Source organism: Olea europaea, chromosome 3 (assembly GCF_002742605.1).
Source record: "Olea europaea var. sylvestris chromosome 3, O_europaea_v1, whole genome shotgun sequence".
Classification (NCBI taxonomy): domain Eukaryota; kingdom Viridiplantae; phylum Streptophyta; class Magnoliopsida; order Lamiales; family Oleaceae; genus Olea; species Olea europaea.
In genome coordinates, this window is record NC_036239.1 from 1,629,986 (window position 1) to 1,652,612 (window position 22,627).

The window sequence follows — 22,627 nt, forward strand, 5'->3', positions numbered from 1 at the left end:
GAGTCTGAAGACCCTTCTAGGAAACCACTAGTTCTATGGCTAAATGGAGGTAAGATTATTAAAAGTGCTTTATATGAAATTGCGTTAGGGTTCTTAAGCAATCTCATGTACCCTTGGGCTTGCAGGACCTGGCTGCTCTTCAATAGGAGGTGGAGCAATGATAGAAATTGGACCCTTTCGGGTAAATCCTGACGGAAAAGCTCTACAGTATAACAATTATGCATGGAACAAAGGTTAGAACATGCATATGTTAAACAAGTTTTCAACAAGTATTCATTTGAAAGATTGACATGTTAAGAAAATTATGTTGCAGTGGCAAATGTCCTCTTCTTGGAATCTCCAGCTGGCGTTGGATTTTCGTATTCCAATACAACATCAGATTATGTTATTGGGGATAAAAAGACTGCAGCAGATTCATATATATTTTTAGTTAACTGGCTCGAAAGATTTCCTGAGTATAAAACCCGAGATTTCTACATAACTGGAGAGAGTTACGCCGGTCATTATGTGCCTCAGCTTGCCGACTTAATCCTCGAAAACAACAAAATCAAGAATCAAACTGTCATTAACCTTAAAGGAATTGCTGTAAGTTCCTTGGTCAAATTTGCTGACTGACTATTTATGTTATGTTTTTATGCATGAAAATTTATAGGATGAACATGGACATGATTTTTCAGATTGGGAATGCATATATCGACTATACGGATAGGTGGACTGGCACTTATGATCATCACTGGACAAGTGCTCTCATATCTGATGAAATTCATGAAGGCGTGATAAAAAATTGCGATTTTTCTTCTGCTGTGAATTCTACAAAAGTTTGTCAAGAATACACAGATCGAGCCGATAAGGCCATAGGCAACATCTTCATCTATGACATTTATGCTCCCTTGTGCTCTTCCTCTTCAAAAGCTCCCTCGGTATATCTAATTCTCATTCTTCAGCATGTAGCTGAGGCTCTGATAGAGAGGGCCAATTTTATCTCACTTAAATATTGTCTTCTACATATTTTATATCCTAGAATAATATTTTTCTCCTTTCCTCTGGTAGTTTTCTAATTCCTCACCTTTCATTCATGTTCCAAAGCAGGCATCAGGTTTCGATCCATGCTCAGATGATTATGTCTTCGCCTACTTAAACGCCCCTGAAGTGCAAAAGGCACTTCACGCTAACATCACCGGAGTTCCAGGACCCTGGGCAGATTGCAAGTACTACACTTCTCCACCTGAAACATTTTTGTAAATCTTTCTCATGTAATAATTGATCAAAAAAGTTGCCAAAGACGTCCCATAAATAACTGCGCTCCTTTTCTATACAGTGAATTGCTATTTGATAACTGGCAAGACATGCCAGACACAGTATTACCTACCATAAAGAAGCTGATGGCTAGTGGCCTTAGAGTTTGGATCTATAGGTAAAATACCTTTATGTGTGCTGATATTAATTAATAAGATATTAACTGCAGTTTCATTTATATCACTAGAGAAGGCTCCGAAAAGTTCTGTTATATTTAATATTATGTTACATAAGGCACATTTTGAGTGTAAATTTTCAATGCACCTGCAGTGGAGATACAGATGGGATATTACCAATAACGGCAACTAGATATTCAATGCACAAACTTGGGTCCCCTGTAAAGACTCCATGGTATGCCTGGGACTACAAAGGCGAGGTAATTTAAAAAATCTGATTTTATTATAATGTTTAATTCTTGTCCATCTTTACTAAAGATAGCATCTAACACAAATTCTTTATTACTTGTAAGGTTGGGGGCTATGTAGTTGAATACCAGAATGTGACATTTGTGTCCATACGAGGAGCAGGACATTTTGTTCCCAGATCACATCCTGAGCGTGCACTTGACTTGTTCTCCTCCTTCTTAGAGGGAAAGCTTCTTCCGGCACAGAGATAATCTTGAGTTGAGATATATGTGATATTTTTTCCCCGTCGTATTGGTAAAGTCTAATTCAGCAGATTGTATCAAAATAATGGAATTTAAATTTACAATGAAATGTCAAAACTTGAATAACACCGTATTACTTGTGATGCAAAGATTTGGGAACTACTTTATGTATTAATGATCACTTGCCTCGAAACTAGTTGTTCTCCGGGTCTAGATTTAATAGTTTTGCTTTTTAGCTGAGAAGACTTACTTGAAGCCTTAAAATGCAAAAGAGTATGACGATGTTGATATAATTTATTATCCAATAATATGAAAGTGGCTGCAAAAAGATGAATATTAACTCTGGAACCAAGAACTACATAACCTTAAACAGAGAAAATTAAGTGAGTATATAAACTCATATACCAATCAAAGATAACGTACAAGGGAAGAAATATTCAAGGATGTCACCGTGTTTAACAGTTTTGAGAATTAAAGTTTATGCATACACACGTTATTTTGAGATTAGCTTTATACGTCTCTTTCCATCACATTGAAGCTAGATCTTGTAGAAGATCATTAGCTAATCACAAGTGATTTTTTAGATTTTGTTCTAACTCTCTTCTAACATCAGTCACTATGATCATATCGATAAGATGAACGAGTCTCTTTAGGCTATGCAAGACAATCTCCAACAACCTATGTGGTCCTTCCTTTAATATATTCGTTGGAATTCTAACAGTTTGGATTACTTTTATTTTCAATGCTTGAAAATATTTGAAGTAAATATTTGAAAACTGTTAGTTTTTATGTTCAAACTTATTGCATTTTTAAAATGAACTGGCATATCATGCCAGAAGAGTCATGTTTTTAGACAAGACGAACACAAACGGCATATTTGGTATGTTCTACTAGACTTTACATGAACAATATTTTAGCATTTTTTACTTCTTCATTGAGCATTGTACTATCCACCTTAGTAGATTAGCCAAAATGCACATAACCAACCTGCAAATCTTCTGCATACAGGTTGGCGAGCTTGGATTTTATCAAATTGGAACTGTAATTTGGTTTTCATATATTTATTTAATGTCATTTTGCAATTAGATTGTAGTTGATTACTCAGTCAGGTATCATTTTGTACTCTTACCTCTTCAAATAGTGAGACGAGAAAATCATTCTAATCTATTGTGTTTTGTTTTTCGGTCCAAATACACAGCCTCTCAAGGTTTCAAGAAATAGACAGGATTGTTTCCCGAAAATTTTTGTTGGAATCAAATTAGTGATCTTAGAAACATATTCAGGCAAACAAATTAATTTCGCACTAGGGGATAATCTAATTATTAAACTGTTTGAGCATATGGTGTCAGATTTCTTGAAGATATAATTGTTAAAAACCAAGAAACCATTGTGAAGCCGGCGGATCTGTTAGCCCCCATTCCATTGTGAAGTTTGGTGTTATCCCTATGTCTTCACTAAATACTTCTAAAGTTAGTGAATATCAATGAGGTGTAAAACAAACAAGAACATAGAAAATTTGATGTTTTCAAAGAATTCTGTCCGTTGATTTAAGTGAAGCAGAAACTATAAAAGAAGAAAAATAACAAGAATGGACATAATCCCCACCCTGACCTCTGTTGGATTGCAAAAGATGAGAGGTGAATTTGTTTTAGTCCTCTCTCTTTTGTGCCTCGCGGCTTCTGTACAATGTTACGGTGGGAGAGGCTATGACCCTCTTGGAAAATTTATCAAGGATCGACGCTCAAAAAGATCAGTCAACAATCCTGCCGAGGATCCAGTGTTGACTAATTATTCACCGGTTTATGTAGCGCCTCAGGAGGGAATAAAGGATCTTGACAAGATATTATCTTTGCCCGGACAACCTAAGGTTAATTTTTCTCAGTATTCAGGGTACGTAACTGTTGATCCTAAGGCAGGCCGAGCACTCTTTTACTATTTTAGTGAATCCGAAGACCCTTCCAGCAAACCTCTGGTGCTGTGGCTAAATGGAGGTACCACTAGGAAAATTTTACTGGTCGTACTTTGCATGTTGCTTATATCTTTTTCTCATCATTGCTACTTACAGGCCTCTTGACATGCTTATTTCTTTACCCAGAAGGTGAATTTTCAAGTGGGGATCCTGTGTAGATCAATATATTAGGGAGGTGTATGAGATGAAAATCTAATGCACGTTTTGTATGTGTTTTATACACAGTAGTGGAATGAATGCACAATACAATAGACCGAATATTTTCTCATTTTAACTTTGTTGAGTATCGTCCAATCTAATGTACCAAAATATTGTATCCTAAGAATACAAATAAAATTAACTAATGCGCTTTCACTAAAACTTACTAGTTTGGCTAGAAATGAAGGGATAAAAACATTGCTAGACACCCAACTTACAGCATTGTTTCATTTTGATTGCTGAATTTATTTTTTCCCAAGTTAGTCCCCGACTTTGAATTTTTAGTTCTGTTTAGGCACTATATCTACCTTCTGAGTTTGCTGAAGTAACATAGATGCGCTGATGTGGTTCACGAAAATGATAATATGACGTGAAATATGTGCACTATTTTTATAATCCAACTAGGAAGAACCTGTTTGTGCATAGTTCAAATGCTGTCTCTTGTATGAGCTTCCATTCACCTTCTTGTTGCAATCTCAATTATCCTCGAAACTGCAGGACCTGGCTGCTCTTCAATAGGAGCAGGAGCAATGACTGAACTTGGACCATTTCGGGTTAATCCAGATGGCAAAACTCTATGGTATAACAAATATGCTTGGAATAATGGTGAGTACTTGCATCATTAAAACAAGTTATCAAGAAGTATTTTTATTTATTTATTTTTTTTTTGAAAGAATCTCCTGTTATAGAAATTCTATTTCTTGAAATGCAGTGGCAAATGTCCTTTTCTTAGAATCCCCAGCTGGTGTTGGATTTTCATATTCCAATACATCATCAGATTATGTTACTGGAGACAAAAGAACTGCGGCAGATTCATATACCTTTCTAATTAACTGGCTGGAAAGATTTCCAGAGTACAAATCCCATGATTTCTACTTAACAGGAGAGAGTTATGCCGGTCATTATGTGCCTCAACTAGCTGATTTAATCCTCAAAAACAACAAAATCACAAATCAAACTGTCATTAACCTGAAAGGAATTGCTGTAAGTTTTCTGATTCAATATGCTGCCTGTTTATTCAGTATGTTCTTCTTCTTAATTTTTTTTTTTAATCAAGAATTATCATATCAATACGGACATGATCTTTCAGATCGGGAATGCATACATTGATCATACGGATACAAGTGCAGGAACTTTTGACCATTTGTGGACAAGTGCTCTAATTTCGGATGAAATTCATGAAGGCATAATCTCAAATTGCAATTTTTCATCGCCTGCCACTTCAGAAGTCTGTTTCAATTACACAGAACAAGCCTGGGAAGCCATAGGCAACATCTACGGCTATGACATTTATGCTCCCTTGTGCTCTTCCTCTTCAAGTGCTCCTGGGGTATTTCTTAACACTTATTCTTTGGTATATATTATTCTCTTCCCCAAATTATAATACATTCCGTTCATCTTTGGAAGCAGGTATCAAGTTTCGATCCATGCTCAGGTGATTATGTTTTCGACTATTTAAACACTCCCGAAGTGCAAAAGGCACTTCATGCTAACATCACTGAAGTTCCTGGACCATGGGAAAACTATCTCATACTAGATCATTTCAATTTTCCGAAGACTTACTTGAACTACAAACACTTCTTTTCTATACAGCGACTTCGTCAATAATCACTGGCAGGATGCACCATATACGGTGTTACCTACCATAAAGAAGCTAATGGCTAGCGGTATTAGAGTTTGGATCTACAGGTAAGTTACCATTGTGTGTGTTACGGTTGTACTTGGAAATTTTACGAGGAAGAAAATTATGTACCAGAATTACAGTTTATAATTATAGCGGATAATTAGTTCAGAGTTCGTTCCGTAGTGGTTGGTATATTTGCTTGATAAGGCTCACTATTTTCTATCAGTATATGCTTATTTACCTGTTTTTATTCACACAAAGAACGACAAGATACGCGATTTTGTCGACACTTTCTAAGAGTCAATTTTCAATGCACCTGCAGTGGAGATACAGATGGGGTAATACCAGTTACAGCAACAAGGTATTCGATGCCCAAACTTGGGTCGCCTATAAAGACTCCATGGTATCCCTGGGACTCCCAAGGCGAGGTAATTACAAAACAACCTTTTTTTTTTTTTTTTTCCTTTAACGCTGTTTAATTTTTGTCAGCATCGTAAAATCATTCCTCTATCACTTTCAAGGTTGGAGGTTATGTAGTTGGCTACCAGAATGTGACATTTGTGACCATAAGAGGATCAGGGCACTTTGTTCCAAGTTACCAGCCTGAGCGCGCACTCATCTTCTTCTCATCCTTCATTGAGGGAAAGCTTCCTCCGGCGCAGAGCTAAACAGGGAATCAAGATAAATGCGAATAAAATGTTGGAACTGTTTTTTTCACAATTGTAAGATAACCAGTGTCCATAGTCTTAGTAAAGACTAATATCAGATTGCAATAAATTGATGGCATTTAAACTTTCTGTTAACACTGAAAGTTTGAATAACAGCTTTATCTTGGATGCAAAGATTTGAGGATATATATGTGATGCATGACGAGATATATTTTATGTACCGATAATCATAATTGTTTTAATTAGTCGAGAGACTTTCTATGATGATATGTGAAAAAAATAAAATCTTGTAGCAAAAAAAATACTTATAAGACATGGTATTTACTGTTTTAAGAACTACATCATAATCAAGATCAAATCCGTCAAGAACATAGATAATGTAGAACCACTATTTCATTATCCAATGGATCTTTGCGTTCTAATAGTCTACCCTTTGATGCCCATCTAATGTAAAACATGTGGTGAATAAGTGGAACAGCCAAAATGGTACAAACCTTAGTCATTTTGGCAAAGGAATCATAAGTGAAAAAAATGACTTATGGTATTTGATACCATATTAGAATAATACATCATAATCATATACTCTTTATTCCTATCTTCCCCAACCCTTACTTGCCTAATCTAATACATTGTACCGAACGTACCCAAAATTCAACTCATTTCTTTAAGCAGATATTTAGTCATCAAAATTCAATTATATTATTCATTTTCTAGATTAGTTGAGATAAAACAACAAAATAAGCTTATTCTAAATAAATTTATGATTACCTATATAAATCCTTTGTCGCACTTCGTTAGCTACATCTATTGGATGATCCTTAATAATCCCAACAAGAGATTTTAGGTACTTTTTATGGTGACACATTTGATATGTTGGGCCTAACATAATTGGATAGACAATTGATAGTTTCTCTTCTTTAATCGCATTGAATATTGTCTAATACAACACAATTAACATACCCTGATTATATGTTTGGTACGAATAATTTTAGAGCTATCACACAGTATTCATATATTTAATCTCTCTATTCATTTAGGTCAGATTTAGTGGATTGAAATATGCAAAATCTCTAATATTATAAGGAGTAGGTTATTTCCTTCCCAATTAATTCTTTATTCCCCTATTGTTAATATCAAATTATAAACAAATCGTTGCATAATTTTTAATCATAAAGCACGTGTATATAAACTTGAAGGCGCAGTCAATGTTTGACAGTTCTAGCACTTAAATTTATATATGCACATTGTTGTGGATAAGAATATATCGTCACTCCACTTGTCGAATTTCACATTTAAAAATATCAATAAGAAATATTGATGCAATTTTATTGATTGAAAATTTGAAAGTTGTAATTATTAATGTTAAAAATCAATATTTTTGTCTGGGAAAAACTGGAAATGTTCAAAATAAAACAAAGATGCAAGCATCAAGTGGGAATGTCAAAGAGATTTTACTTCTGGAAGTGGAGATTTAGTCATCAAAATACTGATTCTATTCTTCATTTTTCAGATTAATTGAGATTTGCAGCAAAAATATTTTATTTTGTTCTAATCTTCCAACTTCTAATGCGTTCGATATCACATTTCACACATGGTTAAAAATTGGAAAGTAGTTTTTATTCATATGTTAAAAAAAAAAAAATTATTAAAAAAAATGTGTAAATGAAAATAAGTTTGAAAGAATGAAAATCACTTTTAAAGCTTATTAACAAGAAATAATTATTCAATATCGCCATAATTAATTTTCATTGATTTAAAATTCAAAAATTCAAATGTAAATTTAAAACCAACGGTAAAATAAAATCTCCATTGAATCCCCCCTCTATATCACCCGTTAAAAGGACTAATACACCCCTATTTTTAACTCACCAATATGTTACAAAAGTTGTTGGAGAAAATTTTCTTGTCACAAACTTTAGTTAATAAAGATTAATAGTTTTTTCGACTTGAGTCCAAATAAGAAATGACATCGTAATTCTAATATAGCTTTGACAATATCAGATTCACGTAACTTGCCCAAAATTAATCGATAAATAAAGCTTAGTTAGTTGCCGTCGTTCGTCACGTCTATTCATCTCATGTGCTGTGTGTGAAAATCCAAACAATATAACCCAAAAGAGATATCAGTACATTTACACACCACAGCTGGAGTTGTTAAGGGTGTCAATCAAGAAAATGAAATAGCACACAACAGTGAGTTAATTGTTTCAATAGTCACTGAACTTAGGTGCATGCCTTTAATTGATCACTGAAACTTAAAATATAGAGTTTTGGTCATTAAACTTTAAAAAATATTGTACATTACTTATTGTTAATTCAATATTTTTTCAAAGTTCTACATTTATACAAGTGAGTAACGTACAACATTTTCTAAAGTTCAGTGACCAAAATTCGATATTTTAAATTTCATTGAGCAATTGAAGATATAGACCTAATTTCAATGATCAAAACTCGACATTTTAATTTTTAATGATCAATTAATGATATGGACCTAAGTTCGCTGACCATTGGAATAATTAATTCCACAATAGTCAATAAAGAAAATAATCAAAGCCTCATGTACAAAGGCGGCTCACCCCACTTTTCCTACCCCTTTCCTGTGTGCAGTTTCTACTTTCTGTCTGCATTTATATACCATCCTCAATTACATATCTTTTTCCAACTCTCTCAAACACAATAGAATGGAGATGGAGGTGATGATGCCGTCGCCCCCGGCGGAATTCAACTTCGATAGTGCATGTACATCACCACACATAAGCGCCGCTTCGAGCCCTCAACGATTCGGCACTTTCTTCTACAGCGTCCCCTCCAGCCCCGACCGTGCAGCCGCCTTCTACAACGAATTCAACCAGTCCTCCCAGTCGGCAGTTCCATTTAACTGGGAAGAGAAGCCTGGAATTTCCAAAACAAAAGAAATAAACAGTACTTATTGTGCTGGTGAAGGTGAAGGTGATGCTGATCAGAGGGATACAGATTTTTCTTTTGATTTTAGTGGGCAACTAGAGAGAATTTCTTTACCTGCCGATGAACTTTTCGATGGAGGCAAGATCAAGCCATTAAAGCCTCCCCCTCGCTTACAATCTAAGCCCCTCGATTCTCCAAAATCGCCTCGATCTCCCAAGAAAATGATCAAAGATGCATTCTCCCCACGCCATAGGAAGAAAGATTTCGATCCATTTGCAGCAGCCATTGAACAGACTCGTAAAGAAAACATTCAACAAACCTCGCGAGGAAGAGAAAGAAGTAATTCAAGCTCTAGACACAAACAAACAAGATCTTTATCCCCTTTTCGTGTTTCAGATTTGTTATTTGATCCAGATACCAATCAACAAGTCGCCAAGGATTCTTCTAAGTCGTCCTTGTTTTCATCTTCATCTTTCTCTTCGTTATGGTACAAAAAATGGAAAATTAAGGACTTATTACTGTTCAGAAGTGCATCAGAAAGTCGAGCAACGGATAAAAATGAGTTTAACAAATACGTGTTGCTGAAGAAAAACCATCTGGATGACGCAAAGAATTCAAGTTTCAGGTCTACAGACAGTGCAGGATCGGTGTCGAGTAGGAGAAGAGGCCCACAAATTTCAGCTCATGAATTGCATTATACTGTGAAAAGGGCAGTTTCAGAGGAGATGAAGAAGAGGACTTTCTTGCCATACAGGCAAGGATTATTAGGCTGCTTAGGCTTCAATCCCACTACTGTTCAAAATATGAATCTCTCTTAAGGTCTTGGTCCTACTGTTTCTCTATCTCGCGGGTGAATTCAGATTTTCTCATCTATATTTTGTGAAATTTCTAGAATATGTGGAGTTTTCGTCTCCATCCCTCCAGGTTATACTACGAGATTAGTTTGTTTTTGAAACAATATAATTCAGTTTTTTGCATTATAAAACATTAGATAGAGCTGAGGTTTCCGAGTTCAACGGTACAAGGATCCTGTTTGAATCCGACCTGTGCGTGTGCATCAAACACTGCATCGACTCACGTACATGTATCAAATACGTGTTATGCATAACATGGTAATTTAAACAGGACTAGTATGGTAAACTTACCAACCATAAAATGCACATTATGTAGGGTCATAAATTGATAGCTTGTGTGCAATTAATTACCTTTATGAAAAGTCAAAAATCATGTTCCATGATTTAGGGTGAATTGCTGGTGCGTGTAATCATTTATTCACAGGTGAAAAAGTTAATACTATTTATGATATTAGCAGCAGATCAGATCATTATTTTACCCAGAATCATATATATCACCCTAAAAAGAAAAACTACATCTCAATCTCAGTAAATTTTTAATCAATCTAAACTACCAAATAAGACTATTCAGACTGATGCTCTAAATTTTAAATTATCAAAGAAAATAAGAAAAACTAACGATTCATACTCATTTTCTCTACAAGTTTCTAATGCGTATAGGATTAATTTTTTTTTTTCATCCAACCAGTAAATTTTTATAATTAGGAGGTGCTTACTCAAACTAAACCTCCGTTTGACAACCATTTCTAAAAAACTCTTTTTTTTCTTTCGAACTTATTTTTAATCATACATTCTACAATAAAATAATTTTACATATAATTCGAATTTTTTTTATTTTTTAACTACACATTCTCCAAAAAAATCACTATTTCAAACTCATTTTTTTTCCAAAAAAATAAAAATAAATAAATAATAATAATACTGTTTAAAACAAGGGTTAAATTTGAGACGTTTAATTGATCGAAGTTAAAAGTAAGATATTTGTTTGTTTTACTTAAATCTTCAATGATATGTCTGATTGGAGAAGGTTTACAGTTATTAATTCTGCGGACTTCATGTAGTATGAAATGGAATCCCAGATTGCAACAAACCTAAGAAAATCAGACATGTAACACGTGCCAAGGAATTCAGACAGAATATTAATACCAGTAATGACCAGGTCCAACATGGGCTGTCAGCCGCGCCGATTTCTTTGAAATAGAGACCTATACGGCCATACCCAGGTCCACTATAGTCATCATCACTGTTGAAAACCCACCAGTCATGTATTTATTATTCTTACTATAAACAAATATTGACTCCTGACTAAAAATACACATGATATAATTGTATGACTAAAATTATTATTATTTTTTTAAATGTGACAGTTAACCCTGCAAGAGGTACCAGTTATACTTCGCCGTAACTTTCGACTACATGGTACAGTTGATCCTATTATTCTTATGTAACACGATTCAAAGAATGCAATATGTATAATAACCACTTTCGGCAAAAAGAGTTGACAAGTGAATATGCACACATGAGAAACATAATTTGCACTTCCAAATTGTAAATTTGAGAACTTGCGATAATGAATGGCATGACAAAAGGGAAAGAAAAACTCAAGACGGGAGAGCAGAAGGAAGGGACTCTGATATCATATTCATATGCTCCAAGAAGATAAATCTGGCATGTGCGTGCTCAAGAAAGGGGAGGACTGAAGTAACTGTGATATGGCCAGAGACTGGTCAAGACGAAACTAGAACTACAACTCGGGCTAAGGTTTCTCTTCCAATGGTTAATACAACAGAGATACATGCCATTACAATGGCTTCTCCGTCTCTTCTACTTTCTTCTGAGCAGCCTTCCTTGCCTTCAATGTGACTGTCTCCTATTGCGATACAAAGTGGTAAAAGTACGCCAAACTGGAGGCCCACTTGAAAGGTATGCTGGTTTTTCCATATCAATCCGATTCATTTGCATGGTGCGATATGCTATTCATTTCTACATTAGAACACAGCTTCGAAACCCGAAACTTCCAAATAAAATTTCCAACAGCATTTGTCGTGCAATTCATTCACCAGCCTAAGCAGTTCTCACATCGTTTGGAAGGAGGCCATCTTTTGCCATTTCAGTGAGAATTTTAATACTGCATCCATGTTACCTTCTTTGTAATTAACTTCACCAAGCACTTTGGCAAGTTCACCTTCAGTGACCTAACAACTTTTTAATGTATTATTTATAATTTGACTCAGTTCCTTGCTCATCCCCGCTTGTACTTCTTTAATTAGAGCGATGACAGTTACAGCATGAGGAGTAAGCCCGTGATGCATCATTTCCCTGTACAGATCAATGGCTTTGTTCAAATTCCCATCTAGCGATGGCAATTTATCCCGTCCCGACCCGGTGCCGCCCCGCCCCGCCCCGAATGGGGCAAAAAAAACCCGCCCCCGCCCCGTGAATTATTTAAACTTATTTTCTATCATAATTTTTTTAATAACATAATTTACATGTAAACCTATAATTTTTTCATACTTTTTATTCACACATTCTCTAAAAATCATTTTACACTATAAATAATTTTATCCCAAAACAAAAACTTAAATTTACATAAAGTAAGGACATTCTTTATTAAAAGTTCAATTTGAATGTTATCCGTATTTTATTAAACTCGAAATTAAAAAAAAAATTAAACGGGGCAAGAAAATTGCCCCGCCCCGTTGCCATCACTATTCCCACCTCTACAATCAGAGGCGAACGCAGAGATTCTTAGTTAGGAGGGTATAATCAAAATATTTACAAATACAATACTTTGTTCTTCATTTTTGAATGATTTATAATTGATCGAGAAAATACATATTTACATTTAAAAAAATTTCTTCATTAATATTTTGCTCATCTTTTCATCTGTTTGATCATTTTATTAATATTTTACTCATCATAAAAAATACATATTTATATTTAAAAAAATTTATAGTGTATTTAATACAAATAATCAATTCAAGTGATCAAAAGAAAAAATATATAACTCAATCAAATAAAAAAAATTCTTTAAATATAAGTTAAATTGAATATAATCAATTCAGTCACATTCTATATACACAAATAGGATAAAATAAAATGCAAATTTAAGTTCTAATTATTTGAAAATTTGATTGGAAAATGAAAATTTGTGGTAGATATGATAATTTATAGATAAATTATAGATAAATTTTAAAAAATTAGAAGGGTTAAAATTTTGATAAAAGGTTTGAGGGTGAACGTAAGATAGACTAAGAGAAAAGAGAAAAAAATTCAAATTTATTGTGATTTTGTCCCTGTTTGGTGGAGATTAAAATTAGATTTTTAGTATATTTTGATAAAAGTTAAAAAATTAAAGATTCCATGAAATATATTATTAAAATTAATTGTTAACTTTGATTTATATTAAAATTTAGATTTCAATTGATATCAAACAGAACGTATAACCAATAATAATAATAATAAATAAATAAATTCAAATCTCAAAAGTTGAGGGTTCACATGACCCTGCAGGACCCCCCTTGGGTTCGCCCATGTGTACAATGACCATGTATGAGAATATAATAAATTGCTTCATTAGACTTGTGGTTCCTCTGAAGCATCATCTTGAAAACTCGGTCTGCCTCATTCATCAAACCTTTCATGCAGAATCTCTTTATTAGAGCTATCACACTTTGAAATTAATACTACTACAACTTCCCATCAGAAAATCATACGTCAAGTCAAGGGGAACAGATTGTTCGTAGAACAACTTGAAGAGTAGCCTTTTTGCTTCCTTGCTGCGAGCTTGTTTGTGAAGCCCATTTATTAGCACACTGTAGGTAACAACGTTAGGAAAGAAATCCCTTTTGATCATTGCATCATGCAGACGAATAGCCCTATAAGATCGTCTTCAACACAATAAGCATTAATTATAGTAGTATATGTATACTTGTCAGGTTGCAAACCTTTTCTCCACATTTCTTCAAAAAGTTTACAAGCTTTAGTCAGTCTCCTCTGCCCACAAAGACCTTGAATTAGTGATGAAAAAGTAACGGCGTCTAGTAAGATTCCTTTCTCAATCATCTCCTCTTTCACTCTGAAAGCCTTATCTAAATCAAAATCCCTACAGTAACCAAACATGATAGTATTGTAAGTAACAACATCTGACTGTACTCCTTTCCCAATCATATCTTGAATAATTCGTAAAGCATCTTCCATCCCACCCAGCGCACAATGCGCATTGATCAACGCATTGTACGTTACACCACATAGTGAAAATCCCCTGCCAATCATTTCATTCAAAACTCTATAAGCTTCATCCATGAACCCCTGCAGGCAGAACCCATCAATCAAAGTTGTATATGTTATCTCATTAGGACTTAGTCCCCTAGAGTGCATCTATTCAAAGAACTCCATTACACGACGCAAATTTCTCGGTTTACACATGAGACTAATCAAAGCCATATAGGTCACAACTTTGGTAGACCGCCCATTCCTAACCATCTTGTCATGAACAACAAGTGCCTGGTGAAAATTCCCCTCTTTACAAAACCCATTTACATGTGTATTAAACGTAATCTTGTCTGGCAACAAACCCTTCCTCTTCATTTCCTCAAAAAGCTCAACCGTCTCCTTCATCCTCCCATCTCAACACAACCAATTATAAAATTACATGTAATTACATTTGGCTCCAAATTCTTCTCCCACATCAATTTCATCACGCTAAAAAAAAAACTCTTCAATATTCCCCAATTTACAATAAGAGTTGATTAAAATTTATAAGTAACAAGATTTGTCACACAGGCGTTTTTCTCCATTTCCTTGAAATTTTCTAAACCTTGGTTCTATTTCTTATTTCCATAAAACCCCCTAATTAATATATTATAGGTAAACACATTAGGCAAAACCCCATATTTTATCATGTCGTGATACAATTTTTGAGCTAGCTCAACATACCCATTGGCCGCAACCCTAATTATTGCATTAAGAACAAAATTATACGACAATAAATTAGGCATAAACCCAAGAGGTTTAGCTAATTTATCATATTCAAAGCCGTATCTATCATTTTCAAATTAGAGTAAAAAATTTACCATTAAATCAAATACCGATGAGCTCAAACAAAAATGCTCTTCATCGAGGCCAAAAAAAGCCCTAAAAAGGGGTGCCACCTTAGCCCCCTGTTTTTAGGCCTATCCCCAGGCCTGGATCTAGAGCAAGCTTTGAGCTCAAATTGCCCAAGTGGTACGACTTCCTGAGGCATTCAAAAAGCGAAATTCCATTTTCATCATCCGAGAAATATACAGCGACGCCCTCGGTTAGTGACTGGGCAGTCCTGTAGAGCTTGAAGCGTGTGAGGATGTGAATAGCAATGTACTTGCATTGTAGGTTGTCAAAAAATGGGAAATTGCGAGCCGAGTCGAGAAATTTTAGGATTAGCTTTTGATTATTTTGACATTGGAGGAGTAAATATCTGGCGGATTGAGGGGTAAAATAGGGAACTATAGAGTCAAGAGAGGATAGGCAATGGCACTTGAGGATGGCTATAGCTTTATCCAGAAGGAGAGGGTCTGACGGAGAGGAGAGAGGCAGCATCGGTAGTGGTCAATATATGATATGTGTCGGAAATGTGAGTAGCGGATGGCTCGATGTAAGGGATTATGGCGGGGCATATTGGGAAAGATGAAGAGTAAATTTAACCAATGCTCACTGAACTTTAGACTTTGTTACTACTTGCTCACTCATCTTTCACGAGTTACTGAATACTCACTCATCTTTTCATATAATTACTCATTCACCACTCGTCTTTTCAAATAAAACTTGTTGTAAAATTTTGTTTCGCAAGTGTACGATCCGTAACAAGTAATAGTGGACCTAAGAGACCGGTTATCGATCCCACGAAGACTATTTTGTAGCACTTAATTTAATCTTTCTTTAACTACTATTTGACGAATGTAAATCAAAAACAATGATTAAATGTGATTTTTACTCTAAAGACTTAAAAATGTGATTGGATTCAATGAAAAGTAATTTAGAATTCAAACAATAAATGGACGTTAGGGCGGAACAATTTCACCTATTGGTCTCCTTTACTTCATAAATCAAGATTCATAAAACCTAAGGTAGTGTTCGGTCGAATTCTTCTATTGTATTCAACTTACCCCTCTCGAGTTCTCATTAAGCCTACTTAATTAGTTTAATTCCATATCTCTATGCGAATTAAATTTAATTAAACGAAACATTAGCTCTAAGAATTCACACCCGACCGCAGCAATCAATATAGGTATCTCTACACATTATATCAATTTACCGGATTTTAACATGTGGTCTAAACAAATAATCCGCATCTCTACGCAATCATTATTCACAAATCATCTAATTAGTGATCAAGTAATTAAATGTATTAAGAACAATATTAAAATCAACACATGAAATAAAGAAGTACTAGAATCTCAATTGCATGAAATAAAGGGTTCCAAAAGATTACATTGTTCGCCCTAACATGAAATCTAACTACTCATAATAATGGAAGAAAAATAGGAGATTGTCTTAGAATACATCACCAAGTTTGAAATAAAGATGTGGAAGAAAAAGTGGAATTCTTGCACCAAGATCTCCTTCCTCTTCCAATGAGTGCTTCCAATCTTCAATTCTTGGTGTTAATCTTCTTAAATTTCTCCCTTCAATCTCCCTTCTTGTTGTTTTTCTCTCCAATATGTCCCCCTAGATTTTTAGTGTGCGGCTCCTCCCTCATTTAGGTCTTTAATCTTATGTTTATATTGTCTTGGAGTTTAGGGAAAGATTTGGAGATGAGTTGGGCCGAAAAAGAATGGTAAAAACCTAAAAAAATTACTCTCGCACGGCGGCACCTAGGCACTGTGATTTGGGCGCCTAGGCGCTGACTTTCTGTCAAAATTTCAGCAACATGGCGCCTAGGCGATAAGGGATAGCGCCTGGGCTAGCGCCTGGGCGCTGAGGACTACTTCGGTTGCACTGGACAGCTTTCAGTATTTTTATCATAACTTTTTCATTCGATATCCGATTGAAGTGATTCAAGATGCGTTGGAAAGATAATTCAAAGGACTACAATTTTGCTTCAAGAATAATTCTCCAATTCGATCGTTTTCTATGTCAAAAATGAGTCTAAATATGAGATGAAAACTCCGGCGCAAAACTTTTTGGTTGGAAAATGATTTATGATCATATCTTGACTAAATTTGATCCCTTTGACACCTTCCTTTGTCCAATTGGCTCCTAGAACTCTCGGATCTTCATTTCAAGTTTCGACATGACTTTAGATTAATTGCATTTTAATCCTCGAACTTTGGATCTCTTACGTTTTGGTCATTTCATCCAATTTCGCTAGCTTTTGCCTATTTCCTTCATTTGACCTCTTTTAGCTCTAGTTTTCTCCATTTCCATCAATCTACAAAACAACACCAAAATTACTTGTTAGCACTTCTAAAATACTCTCCAAGATAGCAAAATCATGAAATTAATGGCATAATATAATGAGTATAAATCACTCATCAAACACCCTCAAATTTAATCTTTTGCTTGTCCTCGAGCAAACACCAAAACCCATAAAAATAATTAATGGACACACAAGTACAACCAAGACAAACAAAATCACTTAAAATAAATTTCGCTAGATAGCTTGCCTTCATGCCTGAGAATTAAAAACATAACTTCGATTCCATGAACCACTTCAAAGCTATATTGCAAAAGTTAAATTCTCGCCTATTCAATGCACAACGGGTGTGTGTGTGTGGAGAGTCAAGTGCAACGTTGTACAATAATAAGTTGACCCAATTCCCGACCATAGAAGTCAAATTTTTTTCTTACTTCGCTCGTGGGATTCACACACTCCAAACTTATTTTCTTTTCTCTTTCCAAGGGTGTAACCTCAAGTTAAATCTTCAATACTAATTTCTTACACCACTCAAGTTTGGTTAGATTTTACTGATTGTAGTTTCACATGTCAACAAATGAGGATTCTCCTTATTTTTGACTGCTTCAACCTCTAGGAATCAATCAAGTTACTTACCCCTTATCAAAGGTCTAATACTCATAAACAAGTGTTCGGGGCTTAAACGAAGAGACGATTTACAATGAGATTATTAAAGTTGTCCTCATTGGGATTTTTTTTTTTATGCGGTGATTAGTGCAATGCCCCTTATTAAACACCTATCCTCGAAAATCGACCTCTAACTTAAGGTTTTCACCCAATTTTCATCCCATTAGTCTCAGACAGTCCACACAAAAATTAACACACGCGAAATCCACATTTATCTTCAAGTTTTCCTACAACAGTGCAATCATCTAAACATCCCAAATTTGGTTTAAAGGTATTGTGATGTTTAATGGTTGTTTGGGTTTAGCATCTAAGTTCTCTATTTCAACCTATAAGCGCGAATCAACCTCCTCATGTACAACACTACAATCAACTCACGTGCAAAAAATAATTTCCATTTCACATGAATAAGCAAAAATCTAACTCAAACACATAACTCGTCCACAATTCATAAATCAACGCATGTTTTCAATTGCACATATCAATACCGACAAGGTTATCTAACACACACAAGCATGCAAAAACACGAAATGAATTTTTTTTTTATAATAAAAACACAAACACATAAAATAAGCAAATCACACATAAGCATTCGAGAAACTCAACAATATGCAAATGACGTCACTCCCCCAAACTTAACTGAAACATTGTCCTCAATGTGAAATTTAAAGGAAAAGGAGAAGGACTTCCCTGAAATGTCAGTATTGCCTATGATGTGTGGTGTCTTGGTGTTGTATTTGATTGACTCTTCTTCTACATTTTCCCCCAAACTTGAGATTTGGCCCATTTTCTCCATGTCCATGTTGGTTTGAGTGTTCCGCGACGTCATGTTTCTGAAAAATTAAATTTGAAAAATTAAACTCATGGAATAAGGATTATTTAGCTCAAACATCTAATAACCAACTTAATTACTCCAAGACCTATGGGTAGAAGGTGTATGAGTGATGATTCCTAAATAAATTATAAATTAAACTATCTTAGAACTTTGAAAACAAAATAAATAAAATAAAAGCTTGGATTGCCTCCCAAGAAGCGCTTCTTTTAAGTCATTAGCTTGACTTGTGCCACTGGTTTATCATGGTGACTCAAACCAAGTTATTCCATCATTGCACTCTGTGCAATTTTCATTGATGCAGTCCTTTTTTGCTCTCCAAATTTTGATTTGTCCATTCTTATCTCTACCAAAAAGTTCTTCAAAATTTGTTGTTTTATTCTGACAGCTTCGTTGATCAGGTGGCTCTTCTTCATCAATTCTATAGCAATCATTTTTATTGGGAGGTTTCTCATATTGGATGTAAATATTAAATATCTCCTGCTTGTCCTCCACCCTCAAGATTAGTTCTCCCTTCTCCATGTCAATAAGGGTTCGTCCCGTTGTTAAGAATGGTCGACCCAACATAATTAGAATGTCTCGATCTTCTGGTATGTCCAATACAATGAAATCCACAGGAAATATTAAATTTCCTACTTTGACGAGTACATCCTCAACTTTGCCACGTGGCCTTGTGATTGTTCTATCAGCGAGTTGTAGCGTTATTGATGTTGAGTTGACTTCACCTAGTCCCAATTTCCTGTAAGTAGAATACGACATTAGATTGATACTAGCACCAGTGTCATACAATGCATTAGTTGAATAGGAATTTCCAATTAAAACTGGTAAAGTAAAACTCCATTGATCCTTCAATTTAGGAGGCAATTTTCTCTGGACTCTTACACTACTTTCCTCAGTTAATGCCACAGTTTCAAACTCCGGAAGCTTTCTTTTCTTTGTCAACATCTCTCTCAAAAATTTCTTATAGCTTGGAATTTGTAGTATCGCATCTATGAACGGAACATTGATCTGGAGCTTCTTGAGAACATCGAGAAATTTTTCATAGTTTGTGTCTTGTTTGTTCTTCTTGAGCTTTTGAGGAAAGGGAATGGGAGGCATGTAAGCTTTGTCTAGACTTGGTGCTTTGGCAACTGATGTTTCTGTACCTTCTCTATTTTCAGTTGCATTTGGTGCAGATTTTTCTACCCTTGTAGCTTCATCAATCACTTCTTGGTCATCTTTTCTTTCGGGTCTCTCTGTAGTGGTCTCTGGTGATTGTACCTCGCTCTTTGTATTTATGACATGAATATTTTTCTCCATCGACTTCTTTCGAAGTCTTTGGGGAAACGGAAGTGGAGGTACATATGCTTTAACTTTTACGGAGGCCCTGGGTGGATCGTTCTCCACTATTTCAATTGCCATCAACTGTTCCTTAGGATTTATCATTGTATTGCTTGGCAATGTGCCTTGTGGACGTTCTACAAGTTGTTGTGCTATCTGACCAATTTGTATCTCCAGTTTCTTAATGGATGCCTGTTGATTTTGAAAGTTCGTGTCTATTTGTTGGAACACCTTGTCTGTCTTCTGCACATATTGTTGAAATATCTCCCCCAAACTTGGTCTTCTCTCTTGCTAGAAATTGTTACCATATGAGTTGAAATTACGGGAGCTATTTTGAATAAAGTTTACTTGTTCTTCTGACGACGTGAGCATCATGCATCTCTCTATAGGGTGACTTCTCCCACAATTCTCACATACTGAACTGGCCATCATTGTATTTGCTCCATGTGTTTGCAATTTTACAAGTAACTCTACCTGTTTTGTTAAAGCTGCTATCTGTGCATTGGTAGATGTTGTCCTGTCTAATTCATACATTCCTCCTGTCTTCAGTGGCCCCATTCTTTCCGACGAGAACATTGAATGTGTAGTGGCAATCAACTCAAACAGTTCCATGGTTTGCTGCACAGATTTCCCTAGAATTGATCCTCCAGCTGAGGCATCGACTTGGGATTTTGACAGTGGTGTGAGTCCAGTGTAGAAGTACTGCACTTGATTTCCTTGAGTGATTCCATGGTTTGGACATTTTCTCATCAGCTCATTAAATCTATTCCATGTCTCGTGATAGCTTTCTCCATCTTTCTGTTGAAAAGTTTGAATTTCCAATCTGATTTTAGCTACTCTGGCTGGTGGAAAGAATTTGTTGCAGAATTTCCTGATCAGTTCTTCCCAAGTAGTAATACTGGCTCCGCATCTAACCACTCCAATGCAGCATCTCTCAATGTAAATGGAAATAGTCGTAATTTAATTGCATCTTCATTGACCCCCAGAGCATGGAAGTTCTGACAATTTCTGAGAAATCTGGAGATATGAGTGTTTGGATTCTCTTGAGGTAGCCCGTAGAATTGCAGGGTGTTGCTCATCAAGTTAATCCAATCTGGCCTGATCTGAAAGTTATTCACCCCAAAATCTGGATACACGATACTGGAGCGCATGAGTGCTGCTATAGGTGTCAGGAACATTGATACTGGCAAATCCCCTTCATTTATTTCCCTTCGTTCATGTTGTTGTTCTGGTGGTGCCACCACTCTTGCGGCCATTTGCCCAATCGGCTGAATAGGGATATGAATTTGTTGATTGTCAGCCATTTGATGTTGCTGTTTTTCTTTGCGTTCCTTGCGTCTTCGTCTAAAGGTACGTTCTATATCCGAATCAAACGGTTCAAGATCGTCGCCTTGGGCACGGAGCATACAACGAACACACTTTTCGGTAAATAAAAGAAAAATAAACTAATCAAATAACAGCCAAAAGAAAAAAATAAATTAAGACTAAAAGAAATAGTCCCCGGCAACGACGCCAAAAACTTGTTGTAAAATTTTGTTTCGCAAGTGTACGATCCGTAACAAGTAATAGTGGACCTAAGAGTCCGGTTATCGATCCCACGAAGACTATTTTGTAGCACTTAATTTAATCTTTCTTTAACTACTATTTGACGAATGTAAATCAAAAACAATGATTAAATGTGATTTTTACTCTAAAGACTTAAAAATGTGATTGGATTCAATGACAAGTGATTTAGAATTCAAACAATAAATGGACGTTAGGGCAGAACAATTTCACCTATTGGTCTCCTTTACTTCATAAATCAAGATTCATAAAATCTAAGGTAGTGTTCGGTCGAATTCTTCTATTGTATTCAACTTACCCCTCTCGAGTTCTCATTGAGCCTACTTAATTAGTTTAATTCCATATCTCTATGCGAATTAAATTTAATTAAACAAAACATTAGTTCTAAGAATTCACACCCGACCGCAGCAATCAATATAGGTATCTCTACACATTATATCAATTTACCGGATTTTAACATGTGGTCTAAACAAATAATCCGCATCTCTACCCAATCATTGTTCACAAATCATCTAATTAGTGATCAAGTAATTAAATGTATTAAGAACAATATTAAAATCAACACATGAAATAAAGAAGTACTAGAATCTCAATTGCATGAAATAAAGGGTTCCAAAAGATTACATTGTTCGCCCTAACATGAAATCTAACTACTCATAATAATGGAAGAAAAATAGGAGATTGTCTTAGAATACATCACCAAGTTTTTCTTCCATTATTATGAGTAGTTAGATTT

At 35.2% G+C, this 22,627-nt stretch overlaps 3 protein-coding genes and 1 pseudogene across 3 annotated transcripts; 2 read left to right on the forward strand and 2 right to left on the reverse strand.

The window, feature by feature from the left end:
* LOC111376663 lies at window positions 1–6,520 on the forward strand (the record flags this gene model as incomplete). Its single annotated transcript, XM_022999636.1, has 19 exons — window positions 1–49; window positions 126–233; window positions 314–585; window positions 678–920; window positions 1,087–1,208; window positions 1,319–1,414; window positions 1,567–1,672; window positions 1,766–1,900; window positions 2,990–3,012; window positions 3,102–3,110; window positions 3,253–3,309; window positions 3,464–3,894; window positions 4,569–4,676; window positions 4,783–5,054; window positions 5,161–5,400; window positions 5,481–5,589; window positions 5,675–5,759; window positions 6,017–6,122; window positions 6,216–6,520. Coding segments are annotated over 19 exons (2,718 nt in total), but the record flags the coding sequence as incomplete, so codon positions are not given.
* Window positions 6,521–8,963: 2,443 nt separating this feature from the next.
* LOC111381351 lies at window positions 8,964–10,482 on the forward strand. The gene has a single exon (XM_023005133.1). It carries the CDS (start codon window positions 9,044–9,046, stop codon window positions 10,082–10,084), a length of 1,041 nt encoding a protein of 346 aa, XP_022860901.1. The 5' UTR covers window positions 8,964–9,043; the 3' UTR covers window positions 10,085–10,482.
* A 1,702-nt stretch (window positions 10,483–12,184) lies between these two features.
* LOC111376672 lies at window positions 12,185–19,530 on the reverse strand (annotated as a pseudogene).
* Window positions 19,531–19,577: 47 nt separating this feature from the next.
* Window positions 19,578–21,584, reverse strand: LOC111376682. The gene is made up of 4 exons (XM_022999655.1): window positions 21,228–21,584; window positions 20,677–21,126; window positions 19,657–20,619; window positions 19,578–19,595 (listed from the first exon to the last, which is right to left on the reverse strand). Exons 1-4 carry the CDS (start codon window positions 21,582–21,584, stop codon window positions 19,578–19,580), a joined length of 1,788 nt encoding a protein of 595 aa, XP_022855423.1.
* Between the last annotated feature and the right edge of the window lie 1,043 nt (window positions 21,585–22,627).